Source organism: Ovis canadensis, chromosome X (genome assembly GCF_042477335.2).
Source record: "Ovis canadensis isolate MfBH-ARS-UI-01 breed Bighorn chromosome X, ARS-UI_OviCan_v2, whole genome shotgun sequence".
Taxonomy (NCBI): Eukaryota; Metazoa; Chordata; class Mammalia; order Artiodactyla; family Bovidae; genus Ovis; species Ovis canadensis.
In genome coordinates this window covers 35,016,489-35,034,053 of record NC_091727.1, presented here as the reverse complement: position 1 = coordinate 35,034,053, position 17,565 = coordinate 35,016,489, and the positions used below count along the sequence as shown (strand labels likewise).

General features: G+C 39.3%; 1 protein-coding gene and 1 pseudogene across 1 annotated transcript; both read right to left on the bottom strand.

Moving 5' to 3' along the window:
- Positions 1–988: 988 nt before the first annotated feature.
- LOC138929891 (E3 ubiquitin-protein ligase RLIM-like) lies at positions 989–4,568 on the bottom strand. The gene is made up of 2 exons (XM_070289582.1): positions 4,325–4,568; positions 989–2,655 (listed from the first exon to the last, which is right to left on the bottom strand). Exons 1-2 carry the CDS (start codon positions 4,566–4,568, stop codon positions 989–991), a joined length of 1,911 nt encoding a protein of 636 aa, XP_070145683.1.
- Positions 4,569–14,701: 10,133 nt separating this feature from the next.
- LOC138930073 (serine/arginine-rich splicing factor 2 pseudogene) lies at positions 14,702–15,279 on the bottom strand (annotated as a pseudogene).
- Between the last annotated feature and the right edge of the window lie 2,286 nt (positions 15,280–17,565).

Genomic DNA, 17,565 nt, shown 5'->3' with positions numbered 1-17,565 from the left:
CAGAGACATTACTTTGCCAACAAAGGTCTGTCTAGTCAAGGCTATGGTTTTTCCAGTGGTCATGTATGGATGTGAGAGTTGGACTGTGAAGAAAGCTTAGCGCCGAAGAATTGATGCTTTTGAACTGTGGTGTTGGAGGAGACTCTTGAGAGTCCCTTGGACTGCAAGGAGATCCAACCAGTCCATTCTGAAGGAGATCAGCCCTGGGATTTCTTTGGAAGGAATGATACTAAAGCTGAAACTCCAGTACTTTGGCCACCTCATGCGAAGAGTTGACTCATTGGAAAAGACTCTGATGCTGGGAGGGATTGGGGGCAGGAGGAGAAGGGGACGACAGAGGATGAGATGGGTGGATGACATCACTGACTCAATGGACGTGAGTCTGAGTGAACTCCAGGAGTTAGTGATGGACAAGGAGGCCTGGTGTGCTGCGATTCATGGGGTTGCAAAGAGTCAGACACGATTGAGTGACTGAACTGAACTGATGAATATAGCATGACCTTTGTATGTGAATGACTCTAATAGTCTTAAATTGCTTCTTAATTATTTAGTTGGGTTCCTGTTTCTTTGCATACACAGCGAGGCTTGAACAGGGCCAAGCGATACTTGGGATTTATGACTAGAAAATACTACTAGGATCTATCTGGATTGATTTTATCATACTAGAACATTTCACTCATGGCATCAGGAATATCCCAACCCAGTGCACATGCTAATTTTCTATTGAAATTCAGTGCAGTGCTATTGTGTGTAATTCATTTTTTTTGTCAAAGAGAACAACAATTTTTGACTTTTTAATATTTTCTTTTATTATGAAACAGAAATTGGGGAAAGCCCAATAATTTCTTCAGGAACAAGTAATTCAGTTCAGATTGTTCCATATAGATTCAGATTGTTATGTTTAAAGGTAAATAGCTCTAAAAGTGGACATGAGGCAGCTGACTTTTGTCCATCACTGTAACATTTTAGATATCTGTGAATTCAGATCTCACATAGAATTATCTGCCTCAGAGGGATCCACTACTGGCCCACGACAAATAGGACAGGTTGTGTGCTCAGACAGCCAGTGATCAATGCAGTGATCATGATATTCATGGGAGCAAGGTAGGATGCATAGTGTGTTGCCTGCGGTATACTCTGTGATACAAATGCTACAGGCTTTAAATGCTTCATTCTCTCCAAAAGATCTTAAAGCCAAGTTCTCAATCTGTGCTTTGGTAAGTCCTGTTGGTTTGTATGGGTCATCTTCATTTTGTAGGAAAAACTGATCCAGATTAAGGGAGGACCAAGAGTCACTATCATCAAATATTATTGGGGTCATTCGTCTACCTTCTTGCCTGGTCTCTGATAAGTCTGTTGATAAGCTTCTTTCTTCACTGTCTTCAAACACCTGTGAGCTAATTTCTGAATCTTCATCACTTGAGCTAGAAGTGGACATAGGAGTAGAATGGGAGCTAGATATATAATTGGGGATTGAACCTGAAATCAGTGTGAAATTTGAATCAGGATCATAGCTAGCATTTGAAGCAGAACTAGGTCTACAACTACTACCACTAGGTCCATTTCTTTCATTTGGTGACTCTGCCCTTTCCATGTTTTCACTTGGAGGTGAGACACTATGCTCTAAATTACTGCCACTGTCCATAAGATTACTTGAGTTATTAAATCCTCTCATTGTCTGCCATAATGTACTCTGAGTTGGAACAGATGTTGTATCACTTAAGCTAGTATTTAAAATTCTGTAAACAGGATTTCTGATGGTATTGACATAAGCACTCTCATTGGCCTCTTCAGAATGTGAAAACATTGGCTTCAGTTCTTCTTGCTCACTTTCTGAAGTGGTAGTGTTGTTTGGTGAGTCAGATGTTAACTGAGTACTACTAACTCTCCTGTCTCTCTGAGAACATGCTCGACAATGAACTGGACAAGGGACTTGTCCTACTTCAAGATTGAAGGGTGTGGTTGAATTTGTTTCCCTCACTTCCAAAGATTCACTACTGCACGTTGTGTCTGAATAACATTCTCCAGGAACAGCATTCCTAGTTCTAGAAGTTTCAATAAGACCCTTATTTTGCAACTCATGTCCAGGCATTTGCTGTCTCAATGTTCCTTCATGCCCAGTTCTAGAAAATGTATCATTCTCACTTATGAGAGGTTGTTTAAAAGTCTGAGATGGTATATCTTCATTCATTCTTTGAAAAATTTCCCACAGTGAATGTGAAGGTGGCGAACTGTCAGTCCTTGCTCTGGTTCTCCGAGAGATTGGGCTCATACATTTTGCTCTTCTCTGACTTCTAGTTGGTGGGACTTCCATTAATGTTTCCATTGCATCTTGTTCTGATGTAGATGGTCTTGTAAATAGTGACTCAGATTGTGGATTTTCCACTTGCCTTTGGCTGTCTTCCGTATCTTCTCTTCTGGGAAGTTTTGCAGATGCTATACATTCATTCTCTGGATTTGAGTTTTTATCATCAAGGTCAAGATTTATTTCTAAGCTGAATCTGAACTCATCACTGTTAGCACTAATTTGGGTCTGTTCTCTCCAAGACTGATTTTCTTTTTGTTCACTTGTCACATTTTCAGTTTGTCTGAAAGTGGTAAGCCAGTCTAGTGGAGAGTCATCACTAGACACATCACCCGAAGCATCTCCTCTATCTGTTAATTAAAAAAAGGAGGGGGAGAGAGGCCATAAAAGAACTACCAAAAATGGAACCATCATAAAATAGCACTCTGAAACTTTGTTTAAAAAGCAAACAAAAATGAGAACTTAAACACTCAGATGTTTTCAACTGATTTCACATTTACAGAGTTAATATTTTAAAAGCTTTATTATCTAGATTTATTAGTAAAGGCAGGGAAGTTTCAATTCCATCCAAAGAAGAGTACACTAATCCTAGATAAATTTAGAGTTTTTTACAAAGGGTATCTGATGGAAGTCTGTTTTTCGATATTTCGTCATATACACAGCCCATTGTGGGACGAATGTCAAGAGACAACATTTTTTTTTCAGTCCACTGTCAAAACACCAAAGCAGTTAAACCAGGTAAACACCAGTTAAGGTACAGTGCCAGTATTTTAATTCAATTGATATTACTGTCTAATTCTTATTAGTCTCCAATATTACTACTCCTGGGCTGTTATATGCTTTTGATAATGTATAAGTTGTTTTAAAATACAAGTTATTGCCCAAATAGGAACAAAGTTTATAGGATTAAAAGTATTTGAATTTTGAATACTTCTTAATATTACCAGGATTTTTAATTGGCATTAAGCTGAAAGTCAGATCAAATGAATAGACTGAACCTAGCGTGGTGCATATAAGACCATATTCTGGAACCAAAGTATTATAGTATCCTCTTCATTAGGTAGTAAAATCCTCTATTTTACACTGGGAGAGAAGGCACCATATCTGAGGTTCCAGCAGGGTTTCTCAGCCTTAGAACTATTTACATTTTAGCACTGGGCAATTCTTATTTTGGGGAGCTACCCTGTGCATTGTGTCATATTTGGCAGCATCCCTGGTCTCTGCCCACTAGATGCTAGTAACACTCATGCCTCCTTCTGTGACAACCAAAAATATCTCCAGCTATTGTCAAATGTCCTTTGGGGTGGGGGAGAGCAAAACTGTCCCCAGTTGAGAACTACTTTATTAGAATATAAAATATTTCTTTTTACAGTTTTTTTTTTTAAACACATCTATATGGATAGAGAGGGCTTCCCTCATAACTCAGTTGGTAAAGAATCTGCCTGCAATGCAGGAGATCCCTGTTCAGTTTGGGAAGATCTACACTGGAGAAGGGATAGGTTACCCACTCCAGTATTCTTGGGCTTCCCTTGAGGCTCAACTGGTAAAGAATCTGCCTATAAAGCGGGAGACCTGGGTTCCATCCCTGGGTTGGGAAGATCCCCTCCACTCCAGTATTCTGGCCTGGAGAATTCCATGGACTGTATAGTCCATGGGGTTGCAAAGAGTCTGACACAACTGAGAGACTTTCACTTTCATAGAAAAACTAATTCAGGACATAGGAGGTACTTTCCATTGAGGTACACAACCATAAAACAAACAAAAACCAGTGGTCTACTTCACACTGTTTCCGAATTAAAACAATCCAAATGTGAATCAGAAAAAAAAAAAAAAAAACAACCCACAACACCTACTCTGGCATTCTCATTGCAAATCAAGTAAATGTCAGTTCTTTCTTTATGAGAAGTACCTTACCAAGTAATTTATGCCTCTTCTGTATATTTACTGTTATGAAGTGATTATTTAGCATCGTGAAGTTCCTTTTTCATCTCATCCTATTCCCTCCAAAGAGAAATATACCTGTATTTTCATCTGAGTTTCGTCGTAGGTTTTCTTTCATTATTTGAAACCTCTTCTGCAACTCTTCTTCCGTACTTTCACCTAGGGGGCCGAGCAAATTGTTGTCCCTCATACGTATGTAATCTTCTTCATTCAGATCAGTTACGAATCGGTAGTAATCATCTTCTCGAGCCAATCGGTCTATCTGACTGCTATGTCGGACCGAAACTCTGTCTTCTTCATCGTCGGAATCTGAGATTTCCATCTCGATGAACAACTGGAAAATTATCTGAATTTCATGACTTAGTGCTGAAATGCAAAACCGACAGTCAAGTAATCTTCAGCTTCTACTTCCGCCCGGGAGTGACCCGAACACACTCAGTCGGATAATGGTCCACCTAGGTTCCCAGCTGCTCTGCTACTCCGCTATTGCACCTCAGCTCTGTAGCCTCTAGTGAGGCAATAATTGAGATTCGCCTCTACATCATAACTTGCTTAGGTGTTGCCTAGGCATCCATTGTCTTCCTTATGTAACTGAGTAGGGACTGGATTCAGGTTGGGTTTCATTTCATTCAAAAGCAGTCAATGTTTCTGAGGGTTTATAATGTACCAAGCACCATCCTTAACCTCTCTCCCCTCGCCCCCAACCCACCCGGCCGCAGCCTATTCTCAGGCTTTCAGATCGCATTTTCATTCGCTACATTTTATATGACAACCTGCTTCAAAATGCCATGCCAAAGTCAGCCTCATTAAATGTAGCATTTCTCATTTTCAGGTGCCGAGAGACCGCTCCCTTTTCTCCTTGTGAATTCCTCAGATCTTAGACTCTCACTAAGAAAGTAATTCACAATTTTTGATTATTCCCCAGGGTCTTAGTTGAGTCTCTTCAGTGTGTCCTCTCCCTTTTAACTCTTAATGGGTTCGTCTTGATTATATGACCCCTCAATCCTGTTTGAAACAAACAGAAAACACCAAAACTTGGGCAGGTTTTTCTGCTCATCCAGGGAATTTCTTCTCCACAAAAGCATTCAGTTTTGTTTTTGTCCTTGTGTCTCTTGCAAATGAAACTAGCCAGATTATCACAGGAACTTTAAAAAATGGATCCGTGATAGTTATTTTACCTGCGGTACTGAGTACCAACTTTGCCAATTTTGTTCCATGTGTCTTGGTGCAACCCGGATGGCTGTATTTATTGGTGAAAATAAACTAACGCTTATTTGTAATGCTATTTGAGGGAGATCTCTACGATTTTCTGGACTTGTTAATACTGCCAGCCCCGCTTAACACTTGTTTGAGTTTTTCATTCAAATTATTCATGTAAAGACAAGATTTGGCTACTGAATTTGAGATTATTTAATTTGACTTATTTAATAATTAATCCATCCAACATATACTGGGTCAGTTATTGTCCTAGCTCTAGAGATATGTCAATTGTTGGAGCAGTTTGTACTCCCAAGTGAGTGGGAAACACCATCTAGAAACTATCATAATACAATATATTTTAGAATAGATTTATATATGCTTTATTGTATAAGTACAGAGAATTGTGCAACAATTATTTAGGGGCATTTCAAAGAGGTGTTATATTTAAATCTGAATCTTTAAATATAGTTATTAATTTCTATAGAGGGGAAAATGGCAGTTATGTGTTGGTAGAGAAAGGCTCTGTCAGAAAAAGTAGACTTGAAAGACCTTGGGTTATTTGGGCAACTTTGGCCACAGTTTTGGGGTAGGGGTGGAAATGTGGAATTAATCTCAGAAAGGATAACTGACACAAGCTGTAAATAGAGTTTTCATTTTTTTAATATAAGAAATAGGATACTGATTAAGATGTTTTGGTATATTTTGAGAACAAGTAGTGAATTTTATTTTTGCTTGCTTAGTGTCTCTGTAACAACTTGTGCTAATAGCATCCTGATTTTCATGGTGGAAAAACTCATTCTACAGTCTTAGTCCAGTTGGTTTAGGTTTAGCTGAATTCACTACCATGGCTAAAGGAAAGGACATATGATGCAGCCATGTCCAATCAGCATGTCTCAAACTGGTTACGGTAATTGGTCAAAACATGAGCATGTGAACAAAAGTACATTTAAGAGCTAAATCTGAAATGTTAGCTAGAACTACTGATAATAAGAAATCCTTTTCCACTGAGGTTAAGAAGCTAGTAAGATACAAATATAAAGATGCTTGTGGTTATGTTATATACCAAGAATGAGGAAAATTGCCATAAATAGACAGAGGAAAACAGAGATGCAGAAAGGACAAGATATTTGAGGAAAAAAAAAAAATGAGAAGTACCTGAAGCTAGATGTGCCTTAGGATTTTTAGATCTTTAAAACAATGTATTTCATTTGTAAAACTATAAGCTTATGATTGGAAAGCTCATAATAGTTGTCATAGGAGAGTGATATGATTGTCGATGATATAGTAGTAGTTGTTAAGTCGCTCAGTCATGTCCAACTCTTTTTGACCCCAAAGACGGCAGCATGCCAGGCTTTCCTGTCCTTTACCATCTACCAGAGCTTGCTCAAATTCATATCCATTGAGTGGATGATATAGTAAGATGTCAAAAAATAGTTTGATAGAGGGGAGGTGGTCAGGGAATGAATGAAATAGGTGTGGGAGATTAAGTAGTACAAACTTCCAGTTTAAAATAAAGGAGTCAAAGGGATAAAATGTACAGTGTGGAGAATATAGGCGATAGTAATGTAATATCTTTGTAGGATGACAGATGGCAACTAGGCTTGTGATCATTTTATAATATACAGAAATATCTAGTCACTATGTTGTGCACCAGAGACAAACAGTGTTGTAGGCCAAGTATACTTCAAAAGACAAACAAACAAACTCATAGAAAAAGAGATAAGATTTGTGGTTACCAGAGGTTGGTGGAGGGTTGGATGAAGGTGGTCAAAAGGTGCAAAATTCTAGTTATGGAATAAATAAGTATAGGAATGTAAGGTACATTAGTCATGTTGTATATGAAAGATGTTAAGAGTAAATCCTTAGAGTTCTCATCACAAGGAAAAAAAAATATTATTTCTCTTTTATTTTGTCTCTATATGAGGTGATAGATGTTTGCTAAATTTATCATGGTTATCATTTCATGATGTATGTAAGTGTAAGAGAAAAAAACTTGGCACCCCAAAATGTTTCTTTGGCATGTAGATTATTTCAAGCTGGGAAAAAAAAAAAATCTAGGCCCAAAAGTCTCAGGAAAAAACTTTGACCTTGCTCTTAACTGCCTAAAAATTTTAGGTAAAGGGCTTATTCCCCAATAGAGCTATCACCAGAGATATCTACAAAGAATATGGCTAGCTGTGGTGGGGAAAACACAGCAGAGCCTAGAGATCTAAGACAGTTCTGTGTCCTATTGTCTACATGGCCTGTTTACCAAACATTTCCTTTTCCGTCTTTATATGAACCACTTTGCTTTCCTTTGAAGTCTCAAATACTATCCATGACATCCTCTTTTGTCTTTAGTTAAAGATGGTATTTAAGTTGAGGGTTTCAGCCATATGTTCATGTTTTTAAACTTTGATTTTTCTTTCTGGTTAATTTGTCTTATGATGTTTTACTTCTTAGACCAGCCGGAAGAATCTAGATGGATAAAGGAAAATTTCTTACTGCCAAACATAATTCAAATTATTGTGCTGTGTGCCTTTAACTTAGTCTTAAACATCAATGTCAATGATATCTCCAAAACCTGGTAGAGAAAATAAATAATTTATAATTAAGTTGCCATGTAAAACTTTTTTTTTGTCCAGTCTATAAAATTAATGTTCATATAGTTTGAATTTAATTGGATTTAGTTTTTATGAAAAAATAAGAAAACAGAATATTTCTGTCATTCATTAGTTTAATCAGTATTTATTAGGCATTGAAACTGTGTAAAGTTGAAAGAAATGAGCAATCATTTTCACTTGATTATGAGTAAAATATAGTTATGACATATCGATATAATGTTAATATTGTGGATAAATTTCCTTCATCTTTGTACCTTGAGATCCTTTCAAAATGTCCTTATATTTGCATGCATTTCATTTATTATACAATGCATTCTGATACTTTGGCCCAGTAATACTCATTTAATTCTTACATGAATAGCAAATATCCTGAGGTGAAGTATCAGTGAATGTTTGGTTTATATTAAGAAACACAATGGCCCTGCTGGGAACTAAAATGTCTTTCACTAATACCTTAATAAAGAGTAAGATAATGTTATGTGACCAATTACCTCCCTAGTGGGATTTTAAGGATGCCTAAGTCAAGAGATACCTTGAGTAACAGGCAAATTTGTCCTTGGAGTACAAAATGAAGCAGCGGAAATGCTAACAGAGTTTTGCCAATAGAACACACCACTCATAGCAAACACCCTCTTCCAACAATGCAAGTTATGACTCTACACATGAACATCACCAGATGGTCAATACCAAAATCAGATTAATTATATTCTTTGCAGTCAAAGATGGAGAAGCTCTATATAGTCAGCAAAAACAAGACCAGAGCCGACTGTGGCTGAGATCATGAGCTCATTGCAAAATTCAAACTTAAATAGAAGAAAGTAGGGAAAACCACTAGACCATTCAGGTATGAAAGTGAAAGTAGCTCAGTCATGTCCAACTCTTTGCGACACTATGGACCCTATGGAGAGTCCATGTAATTCTCTAGGCCAGAATACAGGAGTGGGTAGCCTTTCTCTTCTCAAGGGCATCTTTCTAACCCAGGGATTGAACCCAGGTCTTCCATATTTCAGGTGGTTTCTTTACCAGTTGAGCCACAAGGGATGCCCAAGAATACTGGAGTGGGTACTGAAGAAGACTATCCCTTCTCCAGCAGATCTTCCCAACCCAGGAATTGAATGAGGGTCTCCTGCATTGTAGGCAGATTCTTTACCAACTGAGCTATCAGGGAAGCCCAACCATTCATGTATGACCTAAATCAAATCCCTTACCATAATACAGTGGAAGTGACAAATAGATTCAAGGGCCCATTCAGGTATGACCTAAATCAAATCCCTTATGATTGTACAATGGAAGTACAAATAGATTCAAGGGATTAGATCTGATAGAGTGCCTGAAGAACTATGGACAGAGGCTCATGACTTAGTACAGGAGGCAGTGATCATGACCATCCCCAAGAAAAAGAAATGTAAAAAGGCAAAATGGTTGTCTGAGGAGGCCTTAAAAATAGCTGAGTTAAGAAGAGATGCTAAAGGCAAAGGAGAAAAGGAAAGTAATACCCATCTGAGTGCAGAGTTCCAAAGAAAAGCAAGGAGAGATAAGAAAGACTTCCTCAGTGATCAATGCAAGGAAATAGAGAAATACAATAGAATGGGAAAGATTAGTGATCTCTTCAAGAAAATTAAAGATACCAAGGGAACATTTCATGCAGATTGACACACTAAAGGACAGAAATGGTATGGACCTAAGAGAAGCAGAAGACATTAAGAAAAGTTGGGGAGAATGCAAAGAAGAACTATACAAAAAAGATCTTCATGACTCAGATAACCATGGTGCTGTGATCACTGACCTAGGGCCAGACATCCTGGAATACGAAGTCAAGTGGGCCTTAGGAAGCATCACTACAGACAAAGCTAGTGGAGGTGATGGTATACCAGCTGAGCTTCTTCAAATCATAAAAGATGATGCTGTTAAAGTGCTACGCTCAATATGCCAGCAAATTTGAAAATATCAGTAGTGGCCACAGGTCATTTTTCATTCCAATCCCAAAGAAAGGCAATGCCAAAGAACGTCCAAACTACCACACAATTGCACTCATCTCACATGTTAGCAAAGTAATGTTAAAATTCTCCAAGTGAGGCTTCAACAGGACATGAACTGAGAACATCTAGATTTTCAAGCTGGATTTAGAAAAGGCAGAGGAACCAGAGATCAAATTGCCAATATCCATTGGGTCATTGGAAAAAGAAGAGTTCCAGAAAAAAACATCTATTTCTGCTTTATTGACTATGCCAATGCCTTTGTCTGTGTAGAGCACAACAAACTGTGGAAAATTCTGTAAGTAAGGAGAATACCAGACCACCTGACCTGCCTCCTGAGAAAACTTTATGCAGGAAAACAACCAACATTTAAAACCCAACATGGAATGATGGACTGGTTCCAAATTGGGAAAGGAGTATGTCAAGTCTGTATATTGTCACCTTGCTTCTTAAATTATTCTCAGAGAATATCATGCGAAATGCCAGGCTGGATGAAACACAAGCTGGAATCAAGATTTCTGGGGAAAATAACAATAACCTCAGATATGCAGAAGCCACCACCCTTAGGGCAGAAAGTGAAGAAGAACCGAGGAGCCTCTTGTTGAAAGAGAAAGAGGAGAGTGAAAAAGCTGGCTCAAAACTCAACATTAAAATAAACAAACATCATGGCATCTGGTCCCATCACTTCATGGCAAAGAGGTGGGGAAACAATAGAAACATTTAGAGACTATTTATTTTGGGCTCCAAAATCACTGCAGATGGTGACTGCAGCCATGAAATTAAAAGATGCTTGCTATTTGGAAGAAAACCTGTGACCAACCTAGACACCATATTAAGAAGCAGAGACATTACTTTGCTGACACAGGTCCATCTATTCAAAGCTATGGTTTTTCCATTAGTCATGTATGGATGTGAGAGTTAGACCATAAAGAAAGTTGAGCACTGAAGAACTGATGCCTTTGAACAATGATTTTGGAGAAGACTCTTGAGATTCCCTTGGACTGCAAGATCAAAGAAGTCATTCCTAAAGGAAATCAGTCTATTAATTGGAAGGACTGATGCTGAAGTTCCAATATTTTGGCCACCTGATTCAAAAACCTGACTCATTGGAAAAGACCCTGATGCTGGGAAAGATTGAAGGCAAGAGGAGAAGGGATGACAGAGGACGAGATGTTTGGATGGCATCACTGACTCAGTGGACATAAGTCTGAGCAAGCTCCGGGAGTTGGTAGGACATGGGAGACTGGCATGCTGCAGTCCATGGGGCTGCAAACAGTCAGACTCCACTGAGCGAGAGAACTGAACTAAACTGAAGTTTAGCAAAGTCTTCATTTGCATGAGTAGGTGTATACTTGTGTGTGTGTGTGTGTGTGTGTGTGTGTGCATATATGTGTGTGTGTGTGTGTGTGTGTGTTACATTTTAAAAGTTTTAACATGTTTGGTTAGGATAATAACCAGTAACCACTAGTCAGATCTCTTTTTCAATGAGCTTGGTTTTCCGGTTATTATTTATTTTTTTAGATTCCACAATTAAGTGAGATAATAAAGTATTTGACTTTCTCTGTCTTATTTTCAATTCTCACTGCCCAATTCTCTTTATCTCACAAACTGACTAAATCAGTTGTAGACAATAACTATTGTGTTATAAGACTTCAAAGTTTGAGATAAAGTACATTCATACCACAGAGGAACTTTGAAAATTTCAGTGAAATAGGTCTCTGTTACTAGTATCTAGCTGAGCTACTCACTGAAAAAATAAATTCTCAAACTATTGTTTGGAATCTTGTTTTCAATATTTCTTCCTAAATATCACAATTGATGTTCCCAAACCTCATTTCAATTCCGTGTATTTAATGGCAATATAATGAGGCATTCAATATACAGGAAGGAGGACTGGGTTGAGAATTTAGAGACTTGGGTTGAAGTCTAATCATTAACCCATTATTTACCCAAATACTTCCTCTTTCTAGCCTCCAGTTTCTTAAATTCGAATATGTGAAAATTGAATCTATTTTTCATGGTTTAATTTAGTCAGTTTCTCAGACAAAGAGAATTGGACAGTGAGAATTGAAAATGAGACAGGGAAAGACAAATATTTTACTATCTCACTTTATGTGGAGTCTTAAAAAAAAAAAAAAAAAAGACAAAGCTGAAATACCAAGCTCCTCGAAAAAGAGATCAGACTAGTGTTTACCAGAGGTAGGGGAAGGAGGGGTGGGAAATTAGAGCTATGTGGTCAAAAGGTACAAACTTCCAGTTATAAGATAAGTAAGTAGTAGGGATGTAATGTTGGAGAAGGCAATGACAACCCACTGCAGTACTCTTGCCTGGAAAATCCCATGGACGGAGAAGCCTGGTGGGCTGCAGTCCACAGGGTTGCAAAGAGTCGGATATGACTGAGCAACTTCTTTCACTTTTCACTTTCATGCATTAGAGAAGGAAATGGCAACCCACTCCAGTGTTCTTGCCTGGAGAATCCCAGGGATGGTGGAGCCTGGTGGGTTGCCGTCTAAAGGATTGTACAGAATCGGACGTGACTGAAGTGACTTAGCAGTAGCAGCAGGGATGTAATGTACAACATGACTATAGCTACCACTGCTGTATGATATATAGGAAAGTTATTAAGAAAGTAAATTCTAAGTATTCCCATGACTAGGAGTAATTTTTTTTTTTCTCTCTCTCTCTCTCTTTTTTTTTTTTTTTGGTTGTTGTTGTATCTATATGAACAGATGGATGTTAGCTGGACCTATTGTGGTAATCATTTCTTGAGATATATAAATCAAACCATCATTTGGCATGCCTTAAGCTTATACCAGGATGTATGTCAATTATTTTTCAATAAAACTGGAAAAAAAAGAAAGAAAATAATGTCTGAAACAGAGTGTCAAATTGGCAACCATGAATTAAAGAGGAAAGGTTGAGTGGGGCTACAGTTAGGGCCAGTAATGCTGAGATAAATTCCAAAGTCAAGCTAGGATTAACTGTCTCCCAAAATGTTCATTCAAAGCCAGTAAATTAAAATAGAGTATTGAGCCAAAGAAGACAATTCAAAAAGACTCAGAGCAGAGCCACGGTAAAGTCATACCCAGCTTGGGGATCAAAGCCATAAGGTAGTAGCAGATGTGTGTGACATTGATTTTAACTTGCTAAATTATATTTATACCTTGGATCTCTGAAAGTTGATACTCAATTGTTTTGATATCTTTGTTTATAACACATGTGAGATGTATGACCTCAATTATCTTTTCTGTTACATACTTTTATGAATGAGAATATACTCACAACAAAATTTTTTAAAACACTAGGGAAAATTTTTGTTCAGAAAAATACGGTACATATATAACAAAAACATATAGCATGTTATTAGCACTTAGAAAATAACAAATTCTTAGCATCTTTCATATTTAAGTTCGTAACTGAAGATGGTCAGATTGACCACTTTGGGTGAGAAAGGAAAAAATAAAGACACAGTTACTTTTACATTCACCTGCTAGATGTGTTCACTGTAGGCTCCCTTATGTATGTGAGGCCTGGGCCTGGGTGGCTGCAAGTACAGTTGTCAAGCTTTTAACAAACTGGATAACCATTTGTTTCTCCACAGCACATTATCTTTACATAGGAGCAATCGGAAGAAAACGTGAAGTAGCCAAGCATTCTGTCCTACAAAACACCACCTTAACAGTCATCCATCATTGCCCAACTGTTTTACAGCTGTCTGCTAAGTCACTTCAGTTGTGTCCGACTCTGTGCGACCCCATAGAGGGCAGCCAACCAGGCTCCCCCATCCCTGGGATTCTCCCGGCAAGAGTACTGGAGTGGGTTGCCATTTTCTTCTCCAATGCATGAAAGTGAAAAGTGATAATGAAGTCGCTCAGTCGTGTCCGACTCTTAGCGACCCCATGGACTGCAGCTTACCAGGGTCCTCATCCATGGGATTTTCCAGGCAAGAGTACTGGAGTGGGGTGCCATTGCCTTCTCTGACAACTGTGTCTACTGCACACAAATACATGAAACTAGAAATATGTTTGATAAATAATTCTTTAAAAAATTATTTTCACCTTAAATTTCTCTGTATTGATGCAGATCCAGATTACCATTTAAATCCTAAGGTAAATAACACATGTACATACATTTATAATAACTTCAAGTAGGTCTTTATTTTTAAAAGAATGATGGCAATGAAGAGTCAATCACTAGACAGTCTTTGACTACTCAGAAAGAAAAGGCTACACACATTTTCTTAAGTCCAGAGGCCACAAATTAGATAACAATCTGTTTACTTTCAAAGAAACTGCAGTATATACAGATAAATGAAACTTTACCTCAAATATTCAAACCAATAACAAAGCTGTTTATCTCACTAACTTAAAAGATATATGAATAAAAGAAACAACAACAACAACAACAAAAAATCATTATGAAATGAAGTTTACCGCTTGAGGCAAAATTCGAAACAAGTAAAAGGTTACACAATGTGTTAAAGAATAAACTTTTCAACAGATAGTGGCTAATTTCAAAGACTGATCACCTGAGATGTGGTTCCTCTCCTTCCGCTGTCCCCCTCATTCCCTTCCACACACACCCCCTCCTAGTTTTCAGGTTGTTCGTTAATTATTTTTCTAATATGACACCGCTCCTTCCTCTTCTGGAAACCTGGAGGGATTTTGTGATTGTCCTCAGGACCTGTACTTTCTTCCTGGTGGAAGGCTTCTGGATCTAGACCTAGACGTGGTTGCTGAGGAAGATCTGGCCTCCGAGGAGGACTTGGTACTTCCAGGAGAACTTGATCTCGAGGATGATGGAGAACTATCACAGGAGAGAGATGGACGCTTTGAACGGCTGAAGTGAGATCGGGCCTGAGATGGCGATCGGCTCCTGGTGAGGGACCTGCGGCAGCGACCAAGCTGTGGCTCTGGCGTGCTTGACTCAGGGGAGGAGTTTCCTGGCTGCGGCCTTGGTGGAAATCTAGGAGGCGACCGTGGCGTGCCATCTGCACCCGCAGCTCACGGCCATCCAGCATGACCCCGTCTAGGGCGTCCATGGCCTCCTCGGCGTGGCGCTTGTCCTGGAAGCGGACGAAAGCAAAGCCGCGGGACTCTAGAGTGAAGCGGTCCCGGGGCATGTACACATCGCCGATAGGCCCATACTTCTCGAAGATGCGCCTCAGGGTGCGGTGTGAGATGCGGTTGGTCAGGTTGTCCACCTTGAGGGAGATCAAGTCGCCCACGTTGGGAGGAGGGCGGCTGTAACTCATGACCTTTGCGAGCTAAGCGGGGAGCCCCCGCAAACTGAATTCTGAGCTAGCTGCAGTCTGCGAAGGCTGCGAGGACGACGCAGGGTCTAAGTTTGCCTTGGCCTTGTTCCGCCTGAACACTCTGCCTCTTTGCGTCAGTTGACTCAGCCGGTGGCTGCTTAGACACCCCCGAATGTTGAACGTTCGGTCCGCGCGGATTGTCTCCAGAGCTCAGACTGCTGGAGGAACAGCTCTGTACCAGTTTTCCGTTTTTTAAAGTGAAAGTTCATGACCATAACATCATTTTATGACTTTTCCTGTATATGTCTATACACCCAGTTTTAATTATGGGCAAAAGTATATGCATATAGATGTAATTATGTGACTAAGTATATGGCAGTGCTGATTCATGTATGATAAAAACATTTATTTACTGTGAAGACAGAAACAAAGTTTCAAAACAGATCATGAACAGATAGGTTGATTCAGTAACACTGACAAGCAGGAGACCATGAGAGCCACCTACAGGGTATGAGTTGTAATCAGAAATTCAGTATGAGAGCTCTTATTCTGCTTGAAAAAAATAAAAAATAAAAGTCAAGTTATGATCTGCCATTCCAAATTACATAATTATATATAACTCATTATTAAAATTTACTATTTCCTTATTAATTTTTTAAATATAAATTTATTATTTTAATCAGAGGCTAGTTACTTTACAATATTGTATTGGTTTTGCAATACATCAACATGAATCCACCACGGGTGTACATGTGTTCCCCATCCTGAACCCCCCTCCCACTTCCCTCCCCATACCATCCCTCTGGGTCATCCCAGTGCACCACCCCCGAGCGTCCTGTATCATGCATAGAACCTGGACTGGCGATTCGTTTCTTATACGATCTTATACATGTTTCAATGCCATTCTTCCAAATCATCCCACCCTTGCCCTCTCCCACAGAGTCCAAAAGACTGTTCTATACATCTGTGTCTCTTTTGCTGTCTCGCATATAGGGTTATCATTACCATCTTTCTAAATTCCATATATATGCATTAGTATACTGTATTGGTGTTTTTCTTTCTGGCTTACTTCACTCTGTATAATAGGCTCCAGTTTCATCCACCTCATTAGAACTGATTCAAATGTATTCTTTTTAATGGCTGAGTAATACTCCATTGTGTATACATACCACATCCTTCTCATCCATTTGTCTGCTGATGGATATCTAGGTTGCTTCCATGTCCTGGCTATTATAAACAGTGCTGCGATGAACATTGGGGTACATGTGTCTCTTTCAATTCTAGTTTCTTTCATGTGTATGCCCAGCAGTGGGATTGCTGGGTCGTATGGTAGTTCTAGTTCCAGTTTTCTAATTTAACTTATATGCAGAGTACATCATGAGAAACGCTGGGCTGGAAGAAACACAATCTGGAATCAAGATTGCCGGGAGAAATATCGATAACCTCAGATATGCAGATGACACCACCCTTATGGCAGAAAGTGAAGAGGAGCTAAAAAGCTTCTTGATGAAAGTGAAAGAGAAGAGTGAAAAAGTGGGCTTAAAGCTCAACATTCAGAAAATGAAGATCATGGCATCCGGTCCCATTACCTCATGGGAAATAGATGGGGAAACAGTGGAAACAGTGTCAGACTTTATTTTGGGGGGCTCCAAAATCACTGCAGATGGTGCCTGCAGCCATGAAATTAAAAGACGGTTACTCCTTGGAAGAAAAGTTATGACCAACCTAGATAGTATATTCAAAAGGAGAGACGTTACTTTGCGGAATAAGGTCCGTCTAGTCAAGGCTATGGTTTTTCCAGTGGTCATGTATGGATGTGCGAGTTGGACTGTGAAGAAGGCTGAGCGCCGAAGAATTGATGCTTTTGAACTGTGGTGTTGGAGAAGACTCTTGAGAGTCCCTTGGACTGCAAGGAGATCCAACCAGTCCATTCTGAAGGAGATCAGCCCTGGGATTTCTTTGGAAGGAATGATGCTAAAGCTGAAGCTCCAGTACTTTGGCCACCTCATGCGAAGATTCATTGGAAAAGACTCTGATGCTGAGAGGGATTGGGGGCAGGAGGAGAAGGGGACGACAGAGGATGAGATGGCTGGATGGCATCACGGACTCGATGGACGTGTCTGAGTGAACTCCAGGAGATGGTGATGGACAGGGAGGCCTGGCATGCTGCGATTCATGGGGTTGCAAAAAGTCAGACACGACTGAGTGACTGAACTGAACTGATCTTCTATCTCACTTATCCTATCTTCTGCCTCCATTATTCTACTGTTTGTTCCCTCCAGAGTG